This window comes from Anas acuta, chromosome 28, assembly GCF_963932015.1.
Source record: "Anas acuta chromosome 28, bAnaAcu1.1, whole genome shotgun sequence".
NCBI lineage: Eukaryota > Metazoa > Chordata > Aves > Anseriformes > Anatidae > Anas > Anas acuta.
The window spans coordinates 903,665-927,015 of NC_089006.1; the positions used below are offsets into that span (position 1 = coordinate 903,665).

The window sequence follows — 23,351 nt, forward strand, 5'->3', positions numbered from 1 at the left end:
ATAGCCACGCCCCCCTTTGTAACCTCGCCCCCTGCTTATAGCCCCACCCACTGTTCTATAGCCCCGCCCCTTTGTTTTTGGCCCCGCCCCCTGCTCCATAGCTCCGCCCTTCCCTTTTAGCCCCGCCCCCTTCCCTCTGCCCCCCCAGCGCCCCAGCCAGGGCTCCCCCCCCCCAAATCCCCCCAAAACTCCTCGTTTTTGGTCTTTTTTAATAAATTTATTCACAAAAGCCCCTGGGGTGGGGCCGCCGGGGCTCTGTACAGCCGCCCAACCGCGGCCCCCCCCCCCCCCCCCCCCCGTTAACCGGGACCGGACTTGGAGGGGGGGGGGGGGGTCTCAGGAGGGTGGGAGGAGGAGGAGGGGGTCCCGGGGGGGGTCCCCGGGGGGGGGGGGGTCGCAGCTCAGGGCCTCCTGCCGGGGGGGTCGTGGAGCTCGTAGAAGAGGACGTAGCCCTCGCTGGACGGCACCTGGTTCTCGCTGATGGGCGACACGCTGCGGCCGCAGCCTCAGCACGGAGCCACGGGGGGGGGGGGGGTCAAGGTTTTGGGGGGGGGGGTCAATTTTTGGGGTGGGGGGCACCTACCGGGAGTCGTTGTAGAGCCGCCAGCCCGAGGGGTCGCGGCAGAAGGCGGTGTAGTGGCCGTAGTGCACGCTGCCCGAGTGGTTGCAGAGCGCGTAGAGGCTGTACACGGGGCTGCCTGCGTGGGGGGGGGGGGCACAGCTCAGAGCTGAGACCCCCCCCCCCTGCCCCCCCCCTCTGTGACCCCCCCCCGGCCCCCCCTTACCCGCCTTCTCGCTGGCGAACTCGCGCAGGTTGAGCTGCTGCAGGGGGAAGTCGACGAAGACGGAGCACTTCTTGATGGAGTAGCGCGTGGTGGAGAAGCGGTTGAGGTCTGGGGTGGGGGGGGGGGGCCCTGGGGTTAAGGGACATCACCCGGACAAGGCAGGGACCCCCCCCGGGACCCCTCCCCAAAAATAAAACCACCCCGATCCTGAAGGATACGCAGCACCAGGACGCGGGGGAAGCGCTGGATGGTGAGCTTCTTGGTGCTGCGCTGTGCGCTGCCGGCACTTGTCGCACACGGGCGCGTTCTCCGAGTCCAGCTCCTCCTCCTTGGTGAAGAGGCTGAAGCAGTCGTGCAGCGAAACCTTCCCGCCCGCGAAGCTCTTCCTGCAAATTGGGGGGGGGCTCAAATTAACCGGGGGGGGGCTCTAATTAACCACGGGGGATCAATTAACCAAGGGGGATCCTGTCTTACCATGGGGATGGGCAGCGAGAGGTCGCAGAAGACCTCGAAGGTGGTGGAGCGGTAGCCGCACGGCCTGGCACTTCAGGCAGCTCTTCAGCTGCCCCACGAAAAGGTCTGGAAAGGTCTGGGGGGGGGGCCAGGGGGGTCAGCAGGGCCCCCAAAAACCTGGGGACCCCCCCAGGCCATGAGGGGCTGCCCCACGGCGGCCGCGCTCACCCACGATCTTGCTGTCCTCCCTCTCCAGGTACCGCTTCCACATCAGGTTGGCGCGCTCGTCGTCGCTGCGGGGGGTCGGGGGGGGACAGTAAGAGCCCGTGTGTCCCCCCCCAGTGTCCCCCACCCCCCCCCGGTGTCCCCCCCCAACCTCAGCGTGTCGCTGTCCTCGGGCGCGGGGGCGCGGCGGGTGTCTGCCAGGATGCTGGGGGTCCTGCGGGCCTTGCGGTTGATCTCGGCGTGGAGCCGGTCCATGAAGAACTTGAGGAACTCCTGCGCGTCCTGCTGGCTGCAGCGCGCGGCCATCAGCACCCATGGGTGCCCCCCGGCCCCATCAGATCCCCTGGGCAGACTCAGACCCCCTCGGAGGGACAACAAGGGGGAGGGGTTCGACCCCCGCCTCACTGCTGTGGCGCCCTGGGGACCTCCAGCACCCAATTAGGGGATGGGGCTGAGCACCCAAGGGTGCCCCCAGCACCCAAGTGTGGGGATCAGGGTGAGCAGAGCACCCCCAGCACCCACCCACAAGGGGCGAGCACCCAGGGGTCCCCCCCAGCACCCAGCTGCAGGGATGAGGGTCAGCACCCATGGGTGCCCCCTTGGCACGAGCCGTGGGAACGAAGGCGAGCACCCAGAGGTGCCCCCAGCACCCATAAGGACAGCGCTGAGCACCCCCAGCCCCCACCCACAAGCGGCGAGCACCCAAGGGTGCCCCCCAGCACCCAACCACACGAGATAATGGAACAAACCCCCCCGGGTGTCCCCCCAGCACCCACCCACGGACACGAGGCCGAGCCCCCGGCGTTCCCCAATGACCCCAACCAGCACCCAAGCATGGGCACCAGGGTGAGCACCCATGGGTGCTGCTGACCTGTAGCCGGTGAAGGAGGGGACGTATTTCTGGAACACGGCCTTGAAGCGCCCGGGGTTGACGGCCTCGGTGGGCTCGGGGTGCCACAGCGCCGCGATGACATCGGCGAAGGCTGCGGGGGGGGAACGGGGGGCATCAGGGGGGGGTTATATCAAGGAGATGAGCACCCATGGGTGCTGGGGGGGGGGTGGCACCCACCCTCGGTGAGCTCCTGGGGGGCGCGGGGCCCGGCGGGCTGCTCCTGCAGGTAGTCCTTGCGCAGGCAGTAGTCGCGCAGGGGCTTGGTGCTGCTCAGGCACTGCAGCACCGCGTTCATGAAGCACTGCGGGACAGGGGGACGTGGGGACGTGGGGACGGGGATTTGGGGACAGGGACATGGGGACATGGGGACAGCGGGACGTGGGGAGGGGGATTTGGGGACACTGGGGACACTGGGACACGGGGAGGGGGGTGTGGGGACACCAGGGACAAGGCAAGGACTGAGGACAGGGTCATGGGGACACGGGGGACAGGAACATGGGATGTGGGGACAAAAGCTGGGGACAGGAACACAGGGACACGGATGTGGGGACATTGGGGACGAGGACTTGGGAGAGGGATTTGGGGACACCAGGGACAAGGACTGGGGACGGGGACACAGGGATGGGGATTTGGGGACACTGGGGGCAAAGACAGGGAACAAGGACATGGGGACTTGGGGAGGGGGATTTGGGGACAGGGATGGGACAGGGGGACGTGGGGACATGGGGAGGGGGATTGGGGACACTGGGGACAAAGACAGGAACAGGGACATGGGGACACCGCACACAGGGCCACCGCGTGCTGCTGACTCCTTGTGCCGGGATGGGGACAGGGGGACAGGGAAAAGGCAAGGTGGGGGTGGCAGGACACGAGGACAAGGGGACAGGGGGACAGGGGGACGAGGGGACACAGGGACAAGGGGACACGGGTGCCCCCCCCCGCTTACTGTGTTGCCCAAATTCCGGAGCCCGACGTGGCCGGAGCCCAGCAGCAGCGCGTGGGGGGTCTGCGGGACACCAGGACAGAGCCCTCAGCCCCCCCCCACACCACCACCCCCGGGGGGAGGGGGCTGGGGGCGAGCCAGGACCCCCCCCCCTCACCCCCCCACCTCCCCATTTCCCCCCCCACCCCACCCCCCCCCCTTTTGCCCCCCAACCCCCCCCTTTTACCTCTCGGCGCCCCAGCAGCAGCCCCAGGGCCCCCCCCGGCCCCCAGAGGTGAGGATGGGGCAGGAGGCCGGGGGCAGCGGGGGCCGCGGGGGCTCGCCGCGGGGGGGGCAGCTCTTCCCCAGCAGCGTGGCACCCCACAGCCCCGCCATGGCACAGCGGGGACAGGACCGTGTCCCCCCCCCGGCTCCCCCCCCTCGTTAATCTGCCCCCCCCACGCTCGTTAGCTTGATCCGATTTGCCCCCGGGGCTATTCTGGGCTCATCTTAGAGGGGGGGGGATTAATTAGAGGTGGGGGTGGAGCCGGGGGGGGGGGCACTGGGTGGTGGCACCGTGTTGGGGACCTGTGGGGGGGGCACAGATTTGGGGGCAGCGATTTGGGGACAAGCCCCCCCCCATCCCGCTGCCATCACCCTGGGGTTTCACCCAGGGCAAGCAGGGGGGGGGCAAAAACCAAGCGAGGACCCCCCCCCACCCCAAATCCCCCCCAAAAACCAGGATTTGACCCCCCCGTGCCCCCCCAACCCCTCTTACAGCTGCTGCCTTCTCCTCGGGCCTGCCGGGGGCCGGCCCCCTGCCCGTGGTGGTGGTGGTGGTGTTGTTGGGGGGGGGCGGCGGCGGCGAGCCCCGGGCACGGGCCCGTCAGAGGGGGGGGGCCCACGAACGAACGGGGAGGGGGGGTCACGAGTCCGGGGCCAGCCCTCGTGGCGCACGGAGAGCAGCGGGGGCGCGCTGGGGGGGCCACCGTTGACCCGGCGTAGGGACGAGCTCCTCCGGAGAGCCGAGGCGGTGGCGGTGCTGCCAGTACCGGGGGGGGGTCCCGAGGGTGGTCCCGAGGGTCCCGGTGGTGCTGGTGGTGGTCCCGGGGGGGTGTGAGGAGGGGGGGGCACCGTCCCGCAGCGCCAAGCGGCTGAGCGCCGCCGCCACCTCCTCGCCGCTCAGGTCGCCGATGCTGACGGATTTGGAGCGCGCCAGGTTGCCGCGAGGACGGCGCTCGGAGGCCGGCAGCGAGAAGGACGTGGAGGAAGAGGAGGAGGAGGAGGAGGAGGAAGATGAGGAGGATGAAGACGAAGACGAAACGCCGCCCGGGGGGGCCGTGCCGCCCCCCCCCACCGCCGGGGAGCCGGGCACCCGCACCCCGTGGTCCGCTTTGAGGGGTCCCCGGCGCGCGGCTGAGCCCCGTTTCGCAGCCCGGCCCCGCTCCAGCTCCAGCTTCTTGCCCCTTTCATCCAAGGGGGGGGGCCGGGGGGGCAACAGGCGAAGTTTGGGGGCCGGGGAGAGGCCGTTGGCGGCGGGGCTCAGCCCCCCCCCGGGACGTTCCTGGCTTACGGCGCGGCCGGGGGGGTCGCGGCTTCGGCCCAGGCGTTGCTCCGAAGCCTGGGGCATGGTCGGGAGGAGCCTGGGGGGGGGCAAAAGGAGGGAGCTGGGGGGGGGGAATAAAAATAAAATAAAAAATATAAAGGGGGGGGTGCAGGGGGGGAGGAAGGGGTGGGGGGCGCCCACCTCTCACAGCCCCCCGAGGAGCGCGGCCGGCCGGAGCGTCCCGTCGGGGGGGGGCCTGCGGCGTTAAGAGAGGGGCCCGGTCATTTTGGGGGGGGTTGGGGGGGGCACGGGGGGGGGGCAGGTCACCAGGTGGGGGGGGGCAGGTCCCAGCTCTGTGCCCTCATCCAGAGACCCCCACCCTTTGCCCGTCCCCCCCCCCCCCATCAATGAGGCACCGTCCCGTGTCCTACCTGGGTGCTGTGCGCCCCCCCCGGTGCCCCCCCCAGGACGTGCCCCCTGCCCAGCTCTGCCCCCCCCCAGTCCCCATCCCTTGTCCTCCCCCTTGTCCCCCCGTTACCCCATGCCCCCTCCCCAGGTGATGCCCCCATTGGCCCGTTCTGTGCCCCCCCCAACCCTGTCCCTCCCCCATGTCCCACCTGTGACCCCCCCCCAAGTGCCACCACTCCCTGTGTCCCCCTCCAGGACCCTATCACCCCCATGTCCCCCCCCACCCCAACCTGCCCTGTCCCCCCCCCACATCCCACCTGCCCCCCCCAGTGTCACCATTCCCTGTCCCCCCCCCCCAGACCCTGTCCCCCCCAGGATCCCCCTGTGTCCCCCCCATTCCCACCCACCCCAACCTGCCCCTGTCCCCCCCCCACGTCCCATCTGCCCCCCCCAGTGCCACCACTCCCTGTCCCCCCTCAGTGTCAACCCCCATCCCGTGCCCCCCCCAACCCTACCTGTCCCCCCCCCCATGTCCCACCTGGGCCCTGTCCCCTTCCGTACTGCCTGTGCCCCCCCCGACCCCCCAGCCCCCCGTTACCCCCCATGCCCCCCCCGTGCCCCTGCCCCCCACACCCCCCTTTGCCCCCCCACCCCCCCCATTCCCCCTCCCCTCCCCCTATCCCCTCGCTGCCCCCCCCCAGCACCCCCCTCGTTACCACCCCCTCCCCTTCCCCCCCCACCCCCGTGCCCCCCCCGTGCCCCCCACCCCCTCCCGGTGGTCCCGGCCCCCCCCCAAAACCCCTCGCCTCCCCCCCCCCCCCCCCCCGGCCCCGCCGCACCTCCCGCGGGCCGCCATGGCAACAACTCCCGCAGCGCCCGCCGCCATCTTGGCTTCCCCGCCCTCCGCCCCGCCCCCGGCGGCTTCACGGCGCCGCACTGCGCCTGCGCCGCGCCCAGCCCCGCCCCCTCCGCCTGACGCCTCCGCGTCGCCATGGCGACCGCTTCGTTCCTCCCCCTCCCCTTCTTAAAGGCGCCGCGGCCTTGTTAAAACGCCCCCCCCCCAACCTCCCGGGGGGTGTTTTTGTAGGGTCGCGCGGCTCCACTGCCCCTCCCCAGCCACGGGGGTGGGGCAGAAATCGCGGAGACCCCCCCCGAAATGTTTGTTTGCCCCCCCCACAAAGCAGCAGCAGCAGGGGCAGGGCGAGGGCTGCAGCGTTTATTGGGGGACAGCAGGGAAAAAAGAGGGGGGGGGGGGGTCAGCATCTCCCGGGGGGGCGCTGCCCCCCCCCAGCGCCCCGCTCACTTCTCCTTGTGCTGGATCAGGCCCTTGGCGACGAGGTCGGGGATCTCCACGGCCAGCCAGGGGCCGAGCTGGGGGGGGGGGTCAGAGGTGAGGAGCTGGGGGGGGGAGGAGCCCCCCCCAGTGCCCCCCCCCTCATTTATGTGCCCCCCCCCACACTCACCCCCAGCGCCATGAGGTGCGCCAGCCCGAACTTGGGCACGTTGCGGGCCCACAGGGGCTTGAAGTGGTCGCTGAGGCAGATCTTGCCCCCCTGCAGGAAGGACAGAGCCGTGAGCCCCCCCAGAATGAGCCCCCCCCCAAAAAAAAGAACCAACTCCCCAAAACAACAAGCTTCTCCCCCAAAAAACAAGCCTCCCCCTAAAAAAATGTGGATTTCTCCCCCCAAAATGAGCCCCCCCCAAAAAAAAAAGCCCTCCTAAAATGAGGCCCCCCCCAAAATAAAAAAGCCCCCTCACACCTGTACATCTTGGCCGTCTTCCCATCCAGCTCCGGGATGGCGATCTCGGGGGCTGTGCCGGGGTACGTTACCGGGATCTGCACCGGGGGGGGGCACGGGATGGGTCAGGACCACCCCCGGGGGGGGGGACACACGGCTCCGGGACCCCCCCCCCCTCCCCGGTGCCCCACTCACGTCAAACTCGATGGCGAACTCGTACTTGAGCAGCTCGTGGATGTACCAGCAGCGCCCGAACCACCTGGGGGGGGGCACAAACCGGGGGGGGGGGGGCACCGGGGGGTGTTTTACACGTGGCACCGGTGCCCCCCCCCCCCCCCCCCCGCCATACCGGGAGCTGCCCCCCCCCCCCCCGGTCACCCACCGGGTGCCCTCGGCGTTGGACTCGAGGCGGAACCAGTCGTTGTCAGCGTTTTTGTTGTTCTCCACGTACTGCGGGACCCCCGGTAAAAAACCCGGGAACCCCCCCGGGACCCCCCGGTAACCCCCCCAGGGACCCCCCCCACCAGTAAGCTCCCGGGACCCACGGTAACCCCCCGGTATTCCCCCCAGTGACCCCCTGAGACCCCTCCGGTAACCCCCCTGGGTGCCCCCGGTAACCCCCCCCCAAGTAACTCCTCCGGTAACCCCCCCCTCCGGGACCCCGTTCCCCGGTAACCCCTCCGGTAACCTCCCTAAATCCCCGTTAACCCCCCGGGACTCCTCCGGTAACCCCCCGGTACCCCCCCAGTACCCCCCCCCGGTAACCCCATTCACCGGTATCCCCCAATCTGCTCCCGGTATCTCCCCGGTAACCCCCCCAGTACCCCCCGGTACCCCCCGGACCCTCCGGTACCCCCCCAGTAACCCTCCCAGTAGCCCCCCCGGTAACCCAATTCGCCGGTATCCCCCAATCTGCCCCCGGTATCCCCTCAGGACCCCCCGGTACCCCCCGGTTCCCCCCGGTACCCCCCGTTCCCGGTGATCCCGGCGGGCGGCGCACCTGGATGAGCGCCCGGTACTCCTCCTTCAGCCTCTCCGCCCACCGCTCCCGGTCCCGCGGCCCCGCCGCCGTCCTCAGCAGCGGCAGCGCCGCCACTGCCCGCCGGGCCGCCTCCTCCGCCATCGCCGCCGCGCCCGGAAGCGGCCCCCGGGCCCCGGGAGGGGGCGGAAACGCGGCGCCGCCGCCATCTTTGCTGGGGGCGGTGGGGCGGAAGTGACGCTACGAGGAGGGGGCGCGAAGCCAGGCGCCGCCATGTTGCTTAGGGGCGGGAGGCGCCGCGTCCGCCATCTTGAGTAGGGGCGCCTCCATCTTTAGTGCTGGCAGTGCTGAGTTTGCCAGGCCTCAGCTATATTTTTTTAATATTTTTTATATTTTTAATTTTTTTTCCCGATCCCACACCACACCCAGGGTCACAGCGACCACCGTCCCCATGTCCCCAGCCCCGTACACACAACACACAGCACACGGCGGGCGGCTCAAAGGCTTTATTGGTGCGGGGGGGACGGGGGCTCCATGGCGGCGCTCAGGCCTCAGGCCTGCTCCTTGGCCTTGCCCAGCTCCAGCAGGGAGGAGAAGAAGTTCAGGACGTTGGTGCGCAGCTCCTGGGCCAGCGGCGTCAGCTGCTGGTTGGCCTGCTCCAGATAGGCCCTGGGGGGGGGGGACAGGGGAGCGGTGAGGGGAGGCCCTGGGGGTGTCCCCCCATCCCCCCATCCCCTCCCTCAGCCCCCCCCCAGTACTTGGCCTGGTTCCGCAGCTCCTCCGCCTGCAGCTTCTGGGGCAGCTCCTTGGTGACAAAGTCGGAGAAGGTCTGGAAGTGGCGGCTCAGGGGGATGGCGGCATCCGGGGGGGCCTCGGCCCCAGGCTCGGGCACAGCCTCGCGCTTGGTCAGGGCGGCCTGGAGGCCGCAGGCACAGAGCAGCAGCAGCGCGGCCACCGGCAGCTTCATCATGGTGGTGGCTCTGGGTGTGGGGACACCCCCGGGGGTGTGGGTCAGGCTCCCACCCCCCCCATGGCTCCATCCCACCCATCACAACCCCACAGCTCCCCCGTCCCCTTCCTGCCCCATCCCAGCTCTGCCATCTCCCTCCCACCCTTCCCCACCCCATGTCTCTGCCCTTCCCCATCCCACTCCTGCAGCTCCAATGCCCCCCATCCCACCCCAATGCCCCCCATCCCGCCCCAGGTGCCAGCTGCCCCCTCACCTGGGCAGCACACAGAGGATGGGGGGGCTACAAGTGCAGCCTCGGGGGGCTGTGGCTGCTTTTATCCCCCTGAGCAGCCCCCGCCCCCCCGGGGCTGGGGAGGCCATGCCCAGGTAAACACAGCGAGGGTAAGGGTCACTGCGGGGGGGTGGGGGGGTGCAGGGGGTTGACAGCCCAGCGGGGACAGCCCCGTGCCCTGGGGGCCCAGTCCTGTGGCCCCACAGCTCTGTGGTGGGACGCGGCCGATGATGGGTGACGCTGGGCAAAGTGCGTGGCAGCGATTTGGGCAGCTGGGGGGGGGACACGGTGGGGGCTCGGCTGGTGGCCCTGTGGGGCGTGGTGGCCCCATGGCACTCCGTAGCCCCACAGTTAAGCCCCCGTGACACAACCTCGTGAGCCCCCCACAGCCCCAGGAAGCCCCCATGAGACCCCCCTCTCAGAACCCCTGTTCCAACCCAAATCCCCACCCAGTGGGTGCCCCCAGCAGCAGCACCCCGGGGGTCCCATCTCAGGGGGGTCCCTTGGGGGCTGCCCACCCCGGTTCGCCCCGGCCACCGCCAGCCCCCCGGGGGGGGGTGAAGGTCAGCGGCCGCCTTATCGCTGACCCTCGGCCGCCAGCGCGACGGCGTGACTCAGCGCGGGGCCCCCCCCACGGGTCCTATGGTGGGGGGGACACCCCGCTGCGGAGCCGCCAGGCCGGGGGCCAAGTGTTTGGGAACACGCGTCCAAAGGGCGCTGGGTGGCACCGGGGACAAAAATTCTCGGTCCCCTGGGTGGCCAGCGGGGCCGCCGGCTGATGGGGCCCCTTCCCCTCTGAGCCCCTGCCAGAGGCGGCCCCTTTCCAGGAAAGCCGCCGGTGACGGCAGCGCAGGAGGGGGATGGGGGGGGGGACTTGGGGAAGGTCCAGGGACATGGGGCGGTGGTGGCAGGGGGGGGACATGGGGCAGGGGATGGAGGGGATGTGGGGAGGGGGCAGCAGGGTGGGGGGACCTGGAGGGGGACATGGGATGTGGTGTGGGGACAGGGAGGGGACTGGGAGGGGGCACAGGGCAGGGAGCTGGGACACTGGGAGCACTGGGAGCACTGGGAGTACTGGGAGTACTGGGAGCACTGGGAAGGGGCCAGTTTGTGGGGCCGGAACGCTGCAACCCCGGAACGCCCCCGTGCGGGGACCGGAATCAGGAGGGAACCAAAACCTCGGCGTCCCCGCTCCTCCCGCCTCAACCAATGAGCGGGCGGGCTCTGCCCTCACCCAAGATGGCGGCCGCGGGCCGAGGGCGGGAGCGGCCCGGCGAAGCCACTTCCGGTGGCCGTGCCCGTCTCCGCTATGGCGGCGCCCAGCGGGCTCTCGGGGGGGGGCGGGCGGCGGCGCTAGGGCCGGGCCGGGCCGGGCCGGGCCATGGGCAACGCGCTGGGCCCCGCCGCGCCCCGGGCCCGCGCCGGGGGGGGGCCCTCGGTAACCCCGGCAGCTTCGATGAGCTGCACCGGCAGTGCAAAGGTGGGGGGGGCACCGGGGGGGCAGTGGGGGCACGGGGGGGTAACGGGGGGTAACGGGACTGGGGGGGCAGCGGGGGGGGCATAGGGCTGGGGGGGGGGGCACAGGGGGAACCGGGGGGATACGGACTTGGGGGGGGGGGCACGGGGACTGGGGGGGCACTGGGGGACACGGACCTAGGGAGACACCGGGGGGGGTCATGGGACTGGGGGGGGACACCGGGGGTACGGGGCTGGGGGGGCACCGGGGGGGCATAGGGCTGGGGGGGGGACACCGGGTTAGGGGGGACACCGAGGGGGGTACGGGACAGGGGGTCACCGGGGGGATACGGGACTGGGGGGGGGCATTGGGTTGGGGGGGGCACCGGGGGGGTAACGGGAATTGGGGGGCACCGGGGGGGGCATGGACTGGGGGGGGGTACCGGGGGGGCACGGGACTGGGGGGTCACCGGGGGTAGGGAACCGGGAGGGGGGCTGACATGGGACTGGGGGGGCACCAGGGGGGGCGTAGGTCTGGGGGGGGACACCGGAGATATGGGACTGGGGGGGGACACACGGGACTGGGGGACACCGGGGGATGAGGCACGGGGAGGGGGGCACAGGAGAGGGGTGGCGGGGGTGAGGACGAAGCGGGGGGGGTCAGGGTGGCGCTGGGGGGGGGGGCAGCCTTGTCCCCATGTCCCCACCTGTCCCCCACCCCCCCGTCCCCGCAGAGGTTTTCCCGCAGCAGATGGAGGGCGTGAAGCTGATCGTCAACAAGGCGCTGAGCAGCCACTTCCAGGTCACCGGGGGGGGGGGACACACGGCACCGGGGGGGGGGGGCAGTGCACGCCGTGGCCCCCCCCTCGCTGCTGACACCGTGGCCCCCCCGCAGGTGACACACACGGTTCACATGAGCACCCTGGGGGCCTCCAACTACCACTTCAACGCCACCTTCGTGGGCGACCGGCAGCTGGGACCCACCGAGGTGCGGCCGCGAAGCCCCCCCGCCGTGGGGGGGGGCACCGGGGGGGGGCACCGGGGGGGGGCCCTGAGACCCCCGGGGGTGTCCCTGGGATGCTGGGGGGGACTGGGGGTGGCCTCGCGGCTCTGAAAATCCAAAGATTTGGGTGGCAGGGGGGGTGAGGGGGGGTGTGGGGGGTGAGGGGGGGTCCCGGTGTCCCCGTCACCCCGCTGACCCCCCCCCGTGCCCCCCCCCCAGGCTTTCCCCACGCTGGTTGGGGACATGGACAACGGCGGCAGCCTCAACGCCCAGGTCCTGCACCTCGTGGCCGAGCGCCTGCGCACCAAAGCCGTCTTCCAGGTGGGGCCGGGACCGTTCCGGGGGGGTGATGCCGGTGTTGGGGGGGGGGGTGCTCTGTGTCCCCCCCCCTCACCCCTTCTCGCCCCCCCCCCCCCGGCAGACGCAGCAGGCCAAGTTCCTCACCTGGCAATTCGACGGCGAGTACCGGGGGGACGACTGCACCGCCACCCTCACGCTGGGCAACCCCGACCTCCTGGGCGAGTCCGGTGAGCGACGCTGTGTGCCCCCCACCCCCCAAAAAAAAAAAAAAATAAATAACCCCCCCAGGGCCGTGCTTTGAGGCGCTTTGTCCCCCCCCCCGCAGTCATCCTGGTGGCGCATTTCCTGCAGAGCGTCACCCCCCGCCTGGTGCTGGGCGGCGAGATGGTTTACCACCGGCGGCCGGGCGAGGAGGGGGCCATCCTCACGCTGGCGGGCAAATACACCGGTACGAGGCCCCTTGGTGGTCCCACTCCACGGTGACCCCCCCCCGGGGATGTCCCCCCCCCCATCCCATCACTTTTTTCACCCTTTTTTCCAGCCCCGAACTGGGTGGCGACGCTCAACGTGGGCTACGGCGGCGCCCACGCCAGTTACTACCACAGAGCCAACGAGCAGGTGGGGGTCCTCCTACCCCTCCGTGTCCCCCCCCCACGTGTCCCTGTCCCCCCCCCACGTCCCTTTCCCTATTTTCTTGCCCCCCCCCCAGGTGCAGGTCGGGGTGGAGCTGGAGGCCAACACGCGGCTGCAGGACACCACCTTCGCCTTCGGCTACCAGCTCAACCTGCCGCAAGCCAACGTCGTCTTCAGAGGTGGGCGAGGGGGCTTCGGGGTGGGGGGGGGAGCCGGGATCCCTCGCCGTGTCCCCAACCCTGTCCCCCCCCCCCCCCCCGCAGGGCTCCTGGACAGCAACTGGAGCGTGGGGGGGGTGCTGGAGAAGAAGCTGCCCCCGCTGCCCGTCACCCTGGCTCTGGGCGCCTTCCTCAACCACTGGAAGAATCGCTTCCACTGCGGCTTCAGCGTCATCGTGGGCTGAGGGGCGCCGCCCGCCCCCCCCCCGCCCTGCTCAGGGAGCCACCGTGCCGCAGGGGGGGCCGCCCCGAGGACCCCCCCCCCGGGGATGGGGACCGGGTTTGTGGGGTCCCTCCCCGTCGGGGGCAGCCTTTGGGCTGAGGGGCGGCTGCTGGCGGCGCCGGGTGGCCTCGGTTTTTTCCCCCCCCCCCCCCTCCACACACACACCCCCGGTTGTGCAGGGAGGTGCTCCGGGGCCCGGGGGGGGGTCACGGTGGGGGGGCCGGAGGCACCTGGCGGTGCCCGCAGGGAGGCAGCTGCGGAGGCTGGAAAATAAAAAGAGCTTTACTCTGCCCCCGAAAGCGAGGAGGTGGTCGGGGACCCCCGGGGGCTGCGGGGGGGTGGGTTTTTTGGTTTTTTTTGGGGTGTTTTTTTGTGTTTTTTTTTTTGGGGGGGGGCGCGGGCTCTAGCTGATGATCTCGGAGAGCAGCGGCGTCATGGAGGAGAGGTCCTGGATGTGCAGGATCTGCCGCGTGTTCTCCACCTTCAGCGTCTGCAGCTCCGTCAGCAGCAGCAGCAGCTTGGCGTAGAGGAACCTTTGGGGAGGGGGGGGGGAAAAAAAGCACCCGGTGGGCGTCCCCGTGTCACCGGGGGGGTGGGGGGGGGCCGTGCCCCCCGGGCACCTACCTGCCCTCGGGCATGGGGTGCTGGTGGTCGATGTAGCTCTTGAGGGTCAGGGCCACCTTCTCCTGGAGCTGGTCGATGAAATCCCGCTGGGCGACGCTGGCGTGGTCTGGGGAGGGGGGGGTGGTGCTCAGGGGGGGTGTGGGGAGGGGTCCCAACCCCCCCGGATCGCATCCCCCGTGCCCCCCACCTGGCGAGAAGAGCAGCATGGCCTGCAGCAGGACGTACTCGGCCTCATGCAGCCGCAGCTTCTTCAGGCTGATGTGGAACTTGAGCAGTGGCTCCAGGTAGATCTGCTGGAAGCCGGCTGGGGAGCGGGACAGGGATGGGGACAGGAACATGGACAGGAACAGGAATGGGGACAAGGATGGGGAGGGGGACAGGGACATGGACATGGATGGGGATGAGGACATGAACAGGGACATTGACAGGGATGGGGACAGGGACAAAGATGGGGACTTGGACAGGGATGGGGACACGAATAGGGACATGGACAGGGACGGGGACAGGAATGGGGACAGGGATAGGGATGGGGACAGGGACGGGGACATGGACAGGGATAGGGACATGGATGGGAACAGGGACACGAACAGGGACATGGACAGGGACAGGGACGGGGACAGGGCCGTCCCCAGGGCCGTGCGGCTCACCCAGGGCCCCGTCCTGGATGGTGTAGCAGTGCTGCCCGCACTCCCAGGCGTTGGTCTCGGCGTTGAACACGGTGTTGAACTGGATCTGGCAGATCTCCAGCGTGGCCCCTTTGAGCAGCGAGATCTGGTCGTCGATGGGCAAACCCCTGCGGCCGGAGGAGGCGGTGGCGGTGGCGGTGGGACGGCACCGCCGGGTTTGGGGATGGGGGGGACACCCAAAAACCCGCCCTGCGCCCCCTCCCCGGACCTGAAAGCCGGGATTTCCTTGGCGAACTTGATGACCTGCTGGATCATGAAGGTGCTGAGGTCGGCGAAGTGCGGCAGCATGGAGAAGACGTCGGGCAGCACGTCCTCGGCACCGCACTCCAGCTGGGGCGATGGCACCGCCGAGGGTGCCCCCAGCCCCGAGGGGCTCGGCGAGCGCGGGCTGGGGATGTAGAGGCGCACGGCGGGCTGGGGAGGAGGTCGGGGGGGTCAGCACCATGCCGGGACCCCCCCCAATTTGGCCACCAGTGTCTCCCAGGGTCCCAGCTCACCCGGTAGTGGGCGAACTGGGAGAAGCTGGAGTCGAAGGTGCGCTGGTGCGCGGCGATGAGGATGCCGATGAGGTCCCGCTGCTCCGCCGTCAGCCCCCCCGGCTGCTCCCGGGCCAGGCGCCGCTGCCGCCGCAGCGCCCGCCGCCGCCCCAGGGCCTCCTCCGACATGATCACTGCCACCCCCCCGGGGATGTCAGCCACGGGGGTGTCACCGGGAGCTGTCCCCGAACGGATGCTGTCCCCTGGGGCTGTGCCCTGCCCTGATGCCCCCCTCCCAGGCTGCCCCTCTGGGTCCCCCCCCGTGTCCTTTGTCCCATCTGGGTCCCTCCCTTTCCACCCCCATCCCCTTCTCCCCCATGTCCTCCCCATCCCCTCCGCCCCCGAGTCCCCCCCTTGGTGTCCCCTCTTGTCCCCACATCCCCCCACCGAGGTCACCCCATCTCTTGTCCCCCCCCTGTCCCTGAGACCCCCGGGGGGGCCGCACTCACTGTCCTTCCTCATGCCCACGTCGAGGCACTTCTGGAGGCGGCACGCCTGGCACTGCCGCCGCTTGGCCTTGGTGACCGGGCAGCTCCGGGCGAAGGGACAGGTGAAGTGGACGCCCTTATTGATGGACCTCCTGTGGGGACAGGGGACACGGGGACAGGGCTGGCACCGTGCCCCCAGGGGGGCAGGCAGGGCTCAGGAGCCCCCTGCAGGGGCCACCTCTCCATGGGGTCACCGTCACCGCCGTGTCCTGGAGAAGCCGGGTGGCTCCAGCACAGGGGGGGGAGCATCCAACATCTGTCCCCTCCTGTCCCACCCCATCCCTGGTGTCCCCTCCTGTCTCGTTTGTCCCCGTGCGCCCTGACCTTTCCCATACGCTCCCCTCCTGTCCTGTCCCCAATGTCCCAACCCATCCTGTCCCACCTCGTGCCCTCCTGTCCCTTCCTATCTGGACTCATCCCATATTCTCCATCCCCCTCCCGCCCCGTCCCAATGTCCCCTCCTGTCCTGCCCCACTGTCCCACCCTGTCCCCCTCCTGCCTTGCCCCTCGTCCCACCCCGTCCCCTCCCGCACCCCCCCCGCGGTGGCAGCACCTGAAGAAGCCCTTGCAGCCCTCGCAGGTCATGACGTGGAAGTGGTAGCCGGTGGCACGGTCCCCGCACACGGCGCACACCTTCTCCTCCTCGGGCTCCCCGTCCTCCCTCTCGGTGACGTGGGGACCCCGCTGAGTGCCGGGGCTGCTCTCCGGGTCCGAGGGGCTCGACACGGACATGGCCGGGGGCGCAGGACGGGGCCACCGAGGGACGAGGACGAGGGCACTGTGGCGGGGACAGAGCCTGTGGGACGACGGAGTGACGCTCGAGCAGCCCTGGCACTTGTCCCCTCCGTGTCCCTTGGGAGCCACCGTGTCCCACCCCGCTGCCTCAGCTTCCCCCTCTGGCACCACCAAAGCGCCCCCGGGATGGTTCCCGGTGCCCACCAGTACCTGGGGCCCGGTGGCCGGTGGCTGGTGGCCGGTGTCCCGCGGTGGCCACCGTGCACGAGGGGGCTGCCCGGTCCCCGCCGGAGCCCCGTGGAGTTTGAACCTTGAACTTGAGCGAGGCTGCGGCGGGCGGGGACGGGCGGCACGCGGGGGGCAGGCGGGGACTGGGGGCACGTGAGGGACAGGCGGGGACGGGTGGCACGTGGGGACACGGGTGGGGACGGGTGGCGCGTGGGGACTGGTGGCAATGGGGACAAGCGTGGGGACAGGTTGGGGATGGGCTGGCATGGAGGGGACACGGAGGGGACAACCACGGGGACATGAAGGGGACAGCCACAGGGACAGGGGCACAGGCAGGGAGCACCCATGGGTGCCGGGGGTGGCCCTGCTGCCACCGGTGACGCCCACGGACGGGTCCCCAGCACGGGGCGGGGGGGGGCAGCGGTGTCCCCATCCCCATCCCTGTCCCCGTCCCCCCCCCCGGTGTCGAGACACGGGGTGGGGGGGGGTGAGGACATGGGGGGGGGGGGCTGGAGAGCCCGCCCCCGCGCCCCCATTGGCTGCCCGGGGCTGTCACTCAGCCGCGCCCCGATAAAAGCGGCGGCGGAGCGCGGGGGGGGCGCGCACCGGGAGCGGCGGCGGCGGAACGGCAATGAGCGAGGTGAGACCCCGGGACCAGCACCGGCACCCCGGGACCCCGGGGGACCCCGAAAGACCCCAAAGGACCTCGAGGGACCGGGACACCGGGACCGGGACCCCGAGGGACCGGGACCCGGTGCCCACCCCCGGTGCCCACCCCCGGTGCCATCCGCGGAGAACGGAGAACAAAAGCCTGGGGGGGGGGAAACAGGGAGGGAAGGACCCCCCCACACCCTTCTCAGCACGGGCATGTCCCGGGGGGGGCACCCCGGGGGTCCCGGTCCCGGTGTCACCCCCGTTTTTCCCCCCCCCCCCCTCTCCGCAGCGCAGCCCCGATGAGTCCCCGAGCTCGGCGGAGGCCCCCGGTGGGCAGGAGAAAGGTGAGGCCCCCCCCCGGGGTGCTGGGGGCACCCCCTGTCCCCTTTTGGGGGGTCCTGTCACCCGTGTCACCGCTGTCACCACCCCCCTTGTGACACCCCGGGGTGCTGCTGCGTGGCTGCCCCCACCCTTGGGGTTTGTGTCCCCAAAAATTGGGGGGGGGGGCACCTGGATGTGTTTGGGGACAGCCCTATGGGGAGGGTTGGGGACCCCCCCCGGGTGCCAGCAGGGTTTTGGGGGGCATCCTGGGGTGCCCCTCATGCTGGGTGGGGGTCATGGGGTGCACCCATGGGTGCCTCCTGCCTCACCTGGGTGCTGGGAGGGGGTCGTGGGGTGCACCCCTGGGTGCCCCCCATGGTTGTGGGGTGCCCCCAAACCAGGTGCGCATGCTGCTGGGGGGGGGCTTTGGGGTACCCTGCGCAGCAAGGGGGGGGGCTGTAGGGTGCACCCTGGGTGAATGTGGGGAGGGGGCGCGGGGCTGTGAGCGGAGCAGCCCCCCCCTTTGCCCCCCCCCCAGGCAAAGACCCCAAAAAAGGGGAGGAGGAGGAGGAGGAGATCGACATCGACCTGAGCGCCCCCGAGACGGAGAGAGCCGCGCTCGCCATCCAGGGGAAATTCCGCCGCTTCCAGAAGAGGAAGAAAGAGTCGGGACCCTGAGGGGCTCCGGGGGGGGGCCCCCGGGACCCCCTACCCGTTTTGGGCCCCCGGTTGTGCCCGCGGGCATGGCCCCGTCCTGCCCTGTGCTGGGGCTGCCCCGTCCTCAGCGAGCGGTGCTGGAGGGGGGGGCTCGGCCCCTCCCCACCCCTCGCCCACCCTGGAGCTGTGGGGTCAATTTGGGGGGGGGACACGAGGGGGTGGCGTGGAAATGTCCCTTTTCCTCGGGGCAGCCCCAGTTTCCCCAGTCCGTGGTGGTGCTGGCTGCTGGGATGCGCTGGGGCCGTGTCCCCTGAGCGAGGGACCCCCCCCGGGGTTTTTTTTTTGGGGGGGGACGGGTCTTGTTGAAGGCTACCAGGGGAAAATTTGGGGCTCCCCCCGCACTCGGGGGGCTCCCTGTCCTTTCACTGCCCCCTCCCTGTGCTCTGTCACCGTCCCCTGTCCTGTGTCCCCCCCCCACCGTGTCACCGCGGGGGGGGCTCGGAGCATCTGTAAAGAATAAAGCAGTGGGAGAAGAGGAATGGGTGTGTGTTTTTTGGGGGGTTGAATTGGGGATGTGCCGCTGCCTGGGGGGGGCCAGGTGCCTGTTTTTTTTTTGGGGGGGGACCCCAAAATCCCCCCCCTTATCCACCCATGTCCCTGGGCTGCCCCCACCCTGGAGTTCGCCAGGCAGGGGCTGGGAAGGTGCCCCCAGGATTTGGGGGGGCTCCTTCGGGGGGGGCTTAAAATCCTTCCCAAGCCCCGGGGGGGGGCGATTTCTGCGTTCCCTGTCCCTTTGGTGCCCGGTGCCGGGGGGGCCGGGGGGGGCCAGGGGAGCAGAAATAGCTCTGGAAAGAAAAATACCGGCGGTGGCCAAGCGCAGGGGACGCCCCAAGGGGCTGGGGGCCGGCCCCCGCTCGCTCTGCAGACTTATTAGGGCAAAGCCAATTATAGACCCGCCGGGGAGGGGGGGGGCACTCGATTCTTTGGGCTGGGGGGGTCAGATCCGGACATGGGGCAGCCGAGGCCCCGGCACCGTGCCCAAATGTGGGGCTTTGGTGGGGGGCTGGCACCGAGCCCCCCCAGCAGTGGGGGGCGATGACAATCCCTGCTGGGTCACCCATAGACAGGGAGGGAGGCCCCCCCCCCCCCCCGGTGACCCCCCCACCCCATAGTGACCCCCCCCTCACCCCACAGCCATCCCTGGGGGCTGTGTGCCCCCAAGTTCGGCCGCTTCATTAGCGGTGAGCTTTAATTAACGCACCCACGATGGGTGGGAGCCCTTGGGGAGAGTCCCCCCCAGCCGATTTTTGGGGCGGGGGGGGGGGAGACACCCATGGGTGCCCTCACCTCGCACTTGGGGAAACTGAGGCAGGGCGGCGGCGGCTCCCTATAGGAGCTGGGGGGCCTCCGTGCGATGAGTTCGCGAGTCCTCAGCCCCCCCCCAACAACACCCCTGCCCCCCCCCCCAAGACCCCCCCCAGCCCCCCCAACTTCGAGGTGACGCCGGGCTCCAGGAGATGTGAGTTTTATTAACGGCGCCGTGGGGACGGGGACAGGGACGGGGCATAGAAAAACCCAAAAGGGCACCGGCGGCTCCTCCGGCCCTGGCTGCCGCCTCTCCTCCTCCCCGAGGCTTCGGCCGGCACCGGGGGGGGGCCGGGGGGGTTACGGGGCGGGAGGGTTAATGGGGTGCGGGGACGGAGGGGACGGGGCGGGGGCCACCCCACAACGTCATTTGGGCTCGGTCGTGGGGAGAGACGAGAAAACGGCCAAAAAAAGGGGCAACGGCGGGGATGGAGAAACCCTCCCGGGGGCTGTTTGGTGTTGTTTGGGGTTTTTTTGGGGTGGGGGTGGGTGGAGGATGGGGAAGGGGTGGCAGGTCCCCGAGGAGGAGGAGGAGGGGGGTTTGGGGACCGAGCCAGCCCAGGTGGGGACCCAAAAAATTGCGTGATTCCAAAAAAAAAAAAATTACATCGGAGCCCGGGGTCGGGCGAGGGCAGCGGTTGCGCAGAGGAAGGTGCCGATGGAGGGGGCTTCGGGGCTGGGGGGGGGGAGGCCGCGGGGGCGTCCCCGAAATGGGGGGACCCGGGACGAGGCCACCACACCCCGCTCCTCGCCGGGTCCCCGGCCCCTTGGCGGGTGTCACTTGTCCGAGTTGGGCTTGAGGATGCTCCGCAGGGCGCTGCCGAGACCCCCCCTGCTCGGCGAGGGGGTGGCCTCGGGGGTCTCCCCCCGCAGCTCCATCTCGATGGTCATCACCACTTTGGGGGCGCGGGGGGCCCCGGTGTCACCCCCCGCTGCCACCGCGGCGGCGGCGGCACCTTCCCTGCCCGCTAACCGCTATTTCTTGTCCTTGCGGGACTCGCCGGGGGCTCCCTTGGCTTTCTTCTCACTCGCCGCCTTGGTGCTGCGGCTGTGGTCCAGCATGGCATAGAGCACGGGGGCCTGCGGGGAGGGGGGGGTGTCATCGTCACCCCCTTTTTGCTCCCCAGCACCCCAAAAAGTTGGAAATCCCGAAATCACTGCCTTGGGTTTAATCCCCCCCCCCTCTGGTGCTCACCTGGCGGCTGCGCTTGGAGGCGTCCTTGGCCGATCGCTGCAGCTTCCCCTTCTCCATGGCACTGAAACGGGGCAGGAAAGGGAGAAAATAAAATAAAATAAAATAAAATAAAATAAAATAAAATAAAATAAAATAAAATAAAATAAAATAAAATAAAATAAAGTAAAGTAAAATAAAGTAAAGTAAAGTAAAGTAAAATAAAATAAAAATAATAAAATAAAATTAAGTAAAATAAAATAAAAATAATAAAGTAAAGTAAAATAAAGTAAAACAAAGTAAAATTAAATAAAATAATAAAATAAAATAAAATAAAATAAAATAAAATAAAATAAAATAAAATAAAATAAAATAAAATAAAATAAAATAAAATAAAGTAAAATAAAATAAAATAAAGTAAAATTAAAATTTAAAAAAGGCAGCTCTGACGGGACAGCAGCCCCCACAGAGCCGTTTCGGGGTTTTTTTACCCCAAATCGGGGTGGGGTCTCACCTGAGCCGCCGCTGCAGCACCGCCTGCCTGCGCAGCCAGCAGTAGCGCACGAGGTAGACGAGGGCGACCACCAGGAGCACCAGCAGCAGGGCACCGCCGATGATGGAGCCCAGCACCACGCCGTACCGGGTGGGCACTGCGGGGGCACCCCGTCAGCGTCCCCCCCCCATGGGGGGGTCAGGGCAGGGCGTAAGGGGGGGGACACCGGGGGTCAGGGCAGGGCGTAAGGGGGAGGAGGGGGGACCCCGTGCGCCCCGTACCTTTCTCGAGGACGTAGAGCGTGACCTGGGAGGATTTGCCCACGATGTCGGGGGGGTTCTTGACGTCGCAGGTGAAGGTGCCGTTGTCGGTGTAGTCCAGGTTGTGGATGACGATGGAGCCGTCCTTGCGCCGGGGGTTGCCCACCCACTCCATGCGCTCCTTGAAGGTGCCCACGTCATCGATGTAGGGCTGCCCCTTGGCGTAGTGAAATATCTGGGGGGGCAGAGAAAAAAGGAGGATGGGGGACACGCAGAGGGTCGTGGGGGGGCTCTGGGCGCAGCGGGGACCCCCCGGGGACCCGAGGAGAGGGGAGGGGACACGCAAAGGGTCGTGGGGGGCTCTGGGCGCAGCGGGGACCCCCCCGGGGACCCGTCCCGGAGGGGGGGGGCTTACGGAGATGCTGTCGCGGGAGCCCTCGGCCTGGAAGTGCCAGGTGATGGAGATGTCCTCGGAGATCCACTCGCTGGACCAGAAGCTGCAGGACAGGGTGACGTGGGAGCCCACGGTGCCGTACACCTCCCGCGGCGTGTACACGTGGATGGCCCAGGTGGGAGACAGCCCTGGGGGGGGGGCACAGAGCCCTCAGCACCGTGGGGACACCGGCATGGTGCCGGTAACCCGTCCCCGGGGCTACGAGGGGGGTGACCCCGGTGGCTTCTCTGCACCCCCGTGCCAAGTCCCTGGGTGCCACCGAAGGGCTTTTGTTGGCCACGGAGGGTGCACGAGGGCTGGTGGGGGGCTCTGGGGGGGGCTGGACCCCCTCTGCCTGCGCCCATTCCTCATCTCCGTGGAGGCGACCGGGGTGGTGATGGTGACCGGGGAACGGTGGCACCCTGGTGGCACCCCCATGGACACGGCCACCAGTGCTGGGGTTGTCCTCACCACAGTACTGTGATGGTGACCAGGGGATGGTGGCACCCCGGTGGCATCCCCGTGGCCACCGGTGCTGGGGCTGGGGCTGTCCTCACAGTGCCTTGACGGCAACTGGGGGACAGTGGCACCCCGGTGGCACCCCGGTGGCACTCCCGTGGACACGGCCACCGGTGCTGGAGTTGTCCTCACCACAGCACCATGATGGTGACCAGGGGACGGTGGCACCCCCATGGACACGGTCACCGGCGACACCAAAGCACCATCCGCGTCCCCCCCCCGCCTGTCCCCGCTTACCCAGCCCGGCGAGGAGCCCGGCGAGGACGAGGAGGCTCCGGTTGTCCCCAACACCTTGCGACATGGTGGCGGCTGCTGTCACCGGCCTGCTCCGAGCCTCATGGAGGGCTGGCGGGGCGCGGGGCCGGAGGGTGCCGGGCGGGCGGGTGCCGAGGTTTAAGAGCCAGCGGCGGCGAACGGTGGCACCGGCGGGCCCAATGGGCGCCGGGCAGCCGGGGCGGCGGGGTGCGGGACACGCCGGGAGGGGGGGGGGGGGACACACAGGGGACATTTTGTTCGGCGTTGGGCGAGGAGGGGAAGGCACGCGGCGGGCGGGGGGCCGGGCACACTGCGGCCTTTGTGCCGCCGCATTCTCGGCCTGTGGCGGAGGCGGCCGGGCAGGAATGTGGCTGGGGACGGAGGGGACGCACGGACAGGGGGGACGGGGGGACGGATGGGGTTGGTGGGGGTCTGGGGATGGGCACAGGGGCTGTGTCCCCTCCTGTGTCCCCTCCTGTGTCCCATCCATGTCCCATCCATGTCCCCTCCTGTCCCATGGTGGCCCCAGGCCTCCATGGGACGGGCGGTGTGGGGACAGACACATGGACAGGATTTTTGGGGCAGGGACCAGGAATTGGGGATGGCGCTGGGGGTCGTGTCCCCTCCCGTGTCCCCTCCCGTGTCCCCTCCCGTGTCCCACTCATGTCCCACTCATGTCCCCTCCTGTCCCACCACCACAGCTGGCTCTGGGCCTCCCGGTCCCCGTGGGGACAGACACACGGACAAGCTTCGAGGGGATTTGGGGCCAGGACGTGGGGCCAGCGATGGGGGCTGTGTCCCATATCCCCCCCCCGTACCCCCCCTGTCCTGTCCCTGTGTCCCCCCCCCCGCCCCACGGCCACGTCTGACTGCGCCGGGTCCCCGCAGGACAGACAGCGCGGGG

At 69.5% G+C, this 23,351-nt stretch overlaps 7 protein-coding genes and 1 long non-coding RNA gene across 10 annotated transcripts in view; 3 read left to right on the forward strand and 5 right to left on the reverse strand.

Annotated features, from left to right (window-relative positions):
• The window catches only part of LOC137845773 (Fc receptor-like protein 3), a 59,102-nt gene that overhangs the window by 29,632 nt on the left and 6,119 nt on the right, over window positions 1–23,351 (forward strand). The window lies entirely within an intron of this gene.
• On the reverse strand, window positions 329–6,170 carry USP21 (ubiquitin specific peptidase 21). Its single transcript, XM_068662781.1, is given in 16 exon segments — window positions 329–492; window positions 584–698; window positions 786–893; window positions 1,004–1,055; window positions 1,057–1,174; window positions 1,264–1,319; window positions 1,321–1,364; window positions 1,467–1,531; window positions 1,615–1,752; window positions 2,335–2,446; window positions 2,533–2,656; window positions 3,302–3,361; window positions 4,056–4,108; window positions 4,144–4,332; window positions 4,412–4,944; window positions 6,071–6,170. Coding segments are annotated over 16 exon segments (1,905 nt in total). The 5' UTR covers window positions 6,118–6,170; the 3' UTR covers window positions 329–401.
• On the reverse strand, window positions 6,427–8,144 carry UFC1 (ubiquitin-fold modifier conjugating enzyme 1). Its single transcript, XM_068662779.1, has 6 exons — window positions 7,971–8,144; window positions 7,353–7,420; window positions 7,166–7,229; window positions 6,991–7,068; window positions 6,695–6,784; window positions 6,427–6,602 (listed from the first exon to the last, which is right to left on the reverse strand). Exons 1-6 carry the CDS (start codon window positions 8,091–8,093, stop codon window positions 6,531–6,533), a joined length of 495 nt encoding a protein of 164 aa, XP_068518880.1. The 5' UTR covers window positions 8,094–8,144; the 3' UTR covers window positions 6,427–6,530.
• Window positions 8,441–9,330, reverse strand: APOA2 (apolipoprotein A2). The gene is made up of 3 exons (XM_068662780.1): window positions 9,173–9,330; window positions 8,708–8,929; window positions 8,441–8,618 (listed from the first exon to the last, which is right to left on the reverse strand). The coding sequence occupies exons 1-3, from the start codon at window positions 9,277–9,279 to the stop codon at window positions 8,501–8,503; spliced, it is 447 nt and encodes a 148-aa protein (XP_068518881.1). The 5' UTR covers window positions 9,280–9,330; the 3' UTR covers window positions 8,441–8,500.
• TOMM40L (translocase of outer mitochondrial membrane 40 like) lies at window positions 10,301–13,312 on the forward strand. Of its 2 annotated transcripts, none has more exons than XM_068662777.1 (9): window positions 10,301–10,670; window positions 11,380–11,447; window positions 11,541–11,633; window positions 11,868–11,969; window positions 12,070–12,175; window positions 12,300–12,396; window positions 12,490–12,566; window positions 12,658–12,760; window positions 12,845–13,312. In XM_068662777.1, the coding sequence occupies exons 1-9, from the start codon at window positions 10,400–10,402 to the stop codon at window positions 13,119–13,121; spliced, it is 1,194 nt and encodes a 397-aa protein (XP_068518878.1). In that variant the 5' UTR covers window positions 10,301–10,399; the 3' UTR covers window positions 13,122–13,312. The 2 variants fall into 2 exon arrangements, with proteins under 2 accessions (XP_068518878.1, XP_068518879.1); XM_068662778.1 differs by having other exon boundaries at window positions 10,415–10,670; window positions 12,274–12,396.
• On the reverse strand, window positions 13,164–16,088 carry NR1I3 (nuclear receptor subfamily 1 group I member 3). Of its 2 annotated transcripts, XM_068662776.1 has the most exons (8): window positions 15,910–16,088; window positions 15,318–15,448; window positions 14,830–15,002; window positions 14,541–14,746; window positions 14,294–14,439; window positions 13,834–13,950; window positions 13,647–13,752; window positions 13,164–13,555 (listed from the first exon to the last, which is right to left on the reverse strand). In XM_068662776.1, exons 1-8 carry the CDS (start codon window positions 16,086–16,088, stop codon window positions 13,426–13,428), a joined length of 1,188 nt encoding a protein of 395 aa, XP_068518877.1. In that variant the 3' UTR covers window positions 13,164–13,425. The 2 variants fall into 2 exon arrangements, with proteins under 2 accessions (XP_068518877.1, XP_068518876.1); XM_068662775.1 differs by having other exon boundaries at window positions 13,647–13,950.
• Window positions 16,017–17,328, forward strand: LOC137845528 (uncharacterized). The gene is made up of 3 exons (XR_011090226.1): window positions 16,017–16,136; window positions 16,299–16,959; window positions 17,263–17,328. It is a non-coding gene; the product is annotated as an uncharacterized lncRNA (long non-coding RNA).
• On the reverse strand, window positions 19,622–22,621 carry MPZ (myelin protein zero). The gene is given in 6 exon segments (XM_068663072.1): window positions 19,622–20,396; window positions 20,512–20,572; window positions 21,002–21,137; window positions 21,262–21,475; window positions 21,656–21,822; window positions 22,430–22,621. Coding segments are annotated over 6 exon segments (945 nt in total). The 5' UTR covers window positions 22,494–22,621; the 3' UTR covers window positions 19,622–20,093.

Excerpts from the sequence above, each read along its gene's own strand:
- TOMM40L (XM_068662777.1), top strand. The coding sequence starts at position 10,400 with ATGAGCGGGCGGGCTCTGCCCTCACCCAAGATGGCGGCCGCGGGCCGA. Across the intron at positions 11,970-12,069 it reads GCACCAAAGCCGTCTTCCAG|ACGCAGCAGGCCAAGTTCCT; the intron begins GTGGGGCCGGGA and ends CCCCCCCGGCAG. Across the intron at positions 12,761-12,844 it reads AGCCAACGTCGTCTTCAGAG|GGCTCCTGGACAGCAACTGG; the intron begins GTGGGCGAGGGG and ends CCCCCCCCGCAG.
- NR1I3 (XM_068662775.1), bottom strand. The coding sequence starts at position 16,088 with ATGTCCGTGTCGAGCCCCTCGGACCCGGAGAGCAGCCCCGGCACTCAG. Across the intron at positions 14,747-14,829 it reads CCCAGTTCGCCCACTACCGG|CCCGCCGTGCGCCTCTACAT; the intron begins GTGAGCTGGGAC and ends CCTCCTCCCCAG. Across the intron at positions 13,951-14,293 it reads CATCCAGGACGGGGCCCTGG|CCGGCTTCCAGCAGATCTAC; the intron begins GTGAGCCGCACG and ends CCCGCTCCCCAG.
- APOA2 (XM_068662780.1), bottom strand. The coding sequence starts at position 9,279 with ATGGCCTCCCCAGCCCCGGGGGGGCGGGGGCTGCTCAGGGGGATAAAA. Across the intron at positions 8,930-9,172 it reads ATCCTCTGTGTGCTGCCCAG|AGCCACCACCATGATGAAGC; the intron begins GTGAGGGGGCAG and ends CCCCACACCCAG. Across the intron at positions 8,619-8,707 it reads GAGCTGCGGAACCAGGCCAA|GGCCTATCTGGAGCAGGCCA; the intron begins GTACTGGGGGGG and ends CCCCCCCCCCAG.
- UFC1 (XM_068662779.1), bottom strand. The coding sequence starts at position 8,093 with ATGGCGGAGGAGGCGGCCCGGCGGGCAGTGGCGGCGCTGCCGCTGCTG. Across the intron at positions 7,069-7,165 it reads AGTTCGCCATCGAGTTTGAC|ATCCCGGTAACGTACCCCGG; the intron begins GTGAGTGGGGCA and ends CCCCCGGTGCAG. Across the intron at positions 6,785-6,990 it reads AGACGGCCAAGATGTACAGG|GGGGGCAAGATCTGCCTCAG; the intron begins TGTGAGGGGGCT and ends TCCTTCCTGCAG.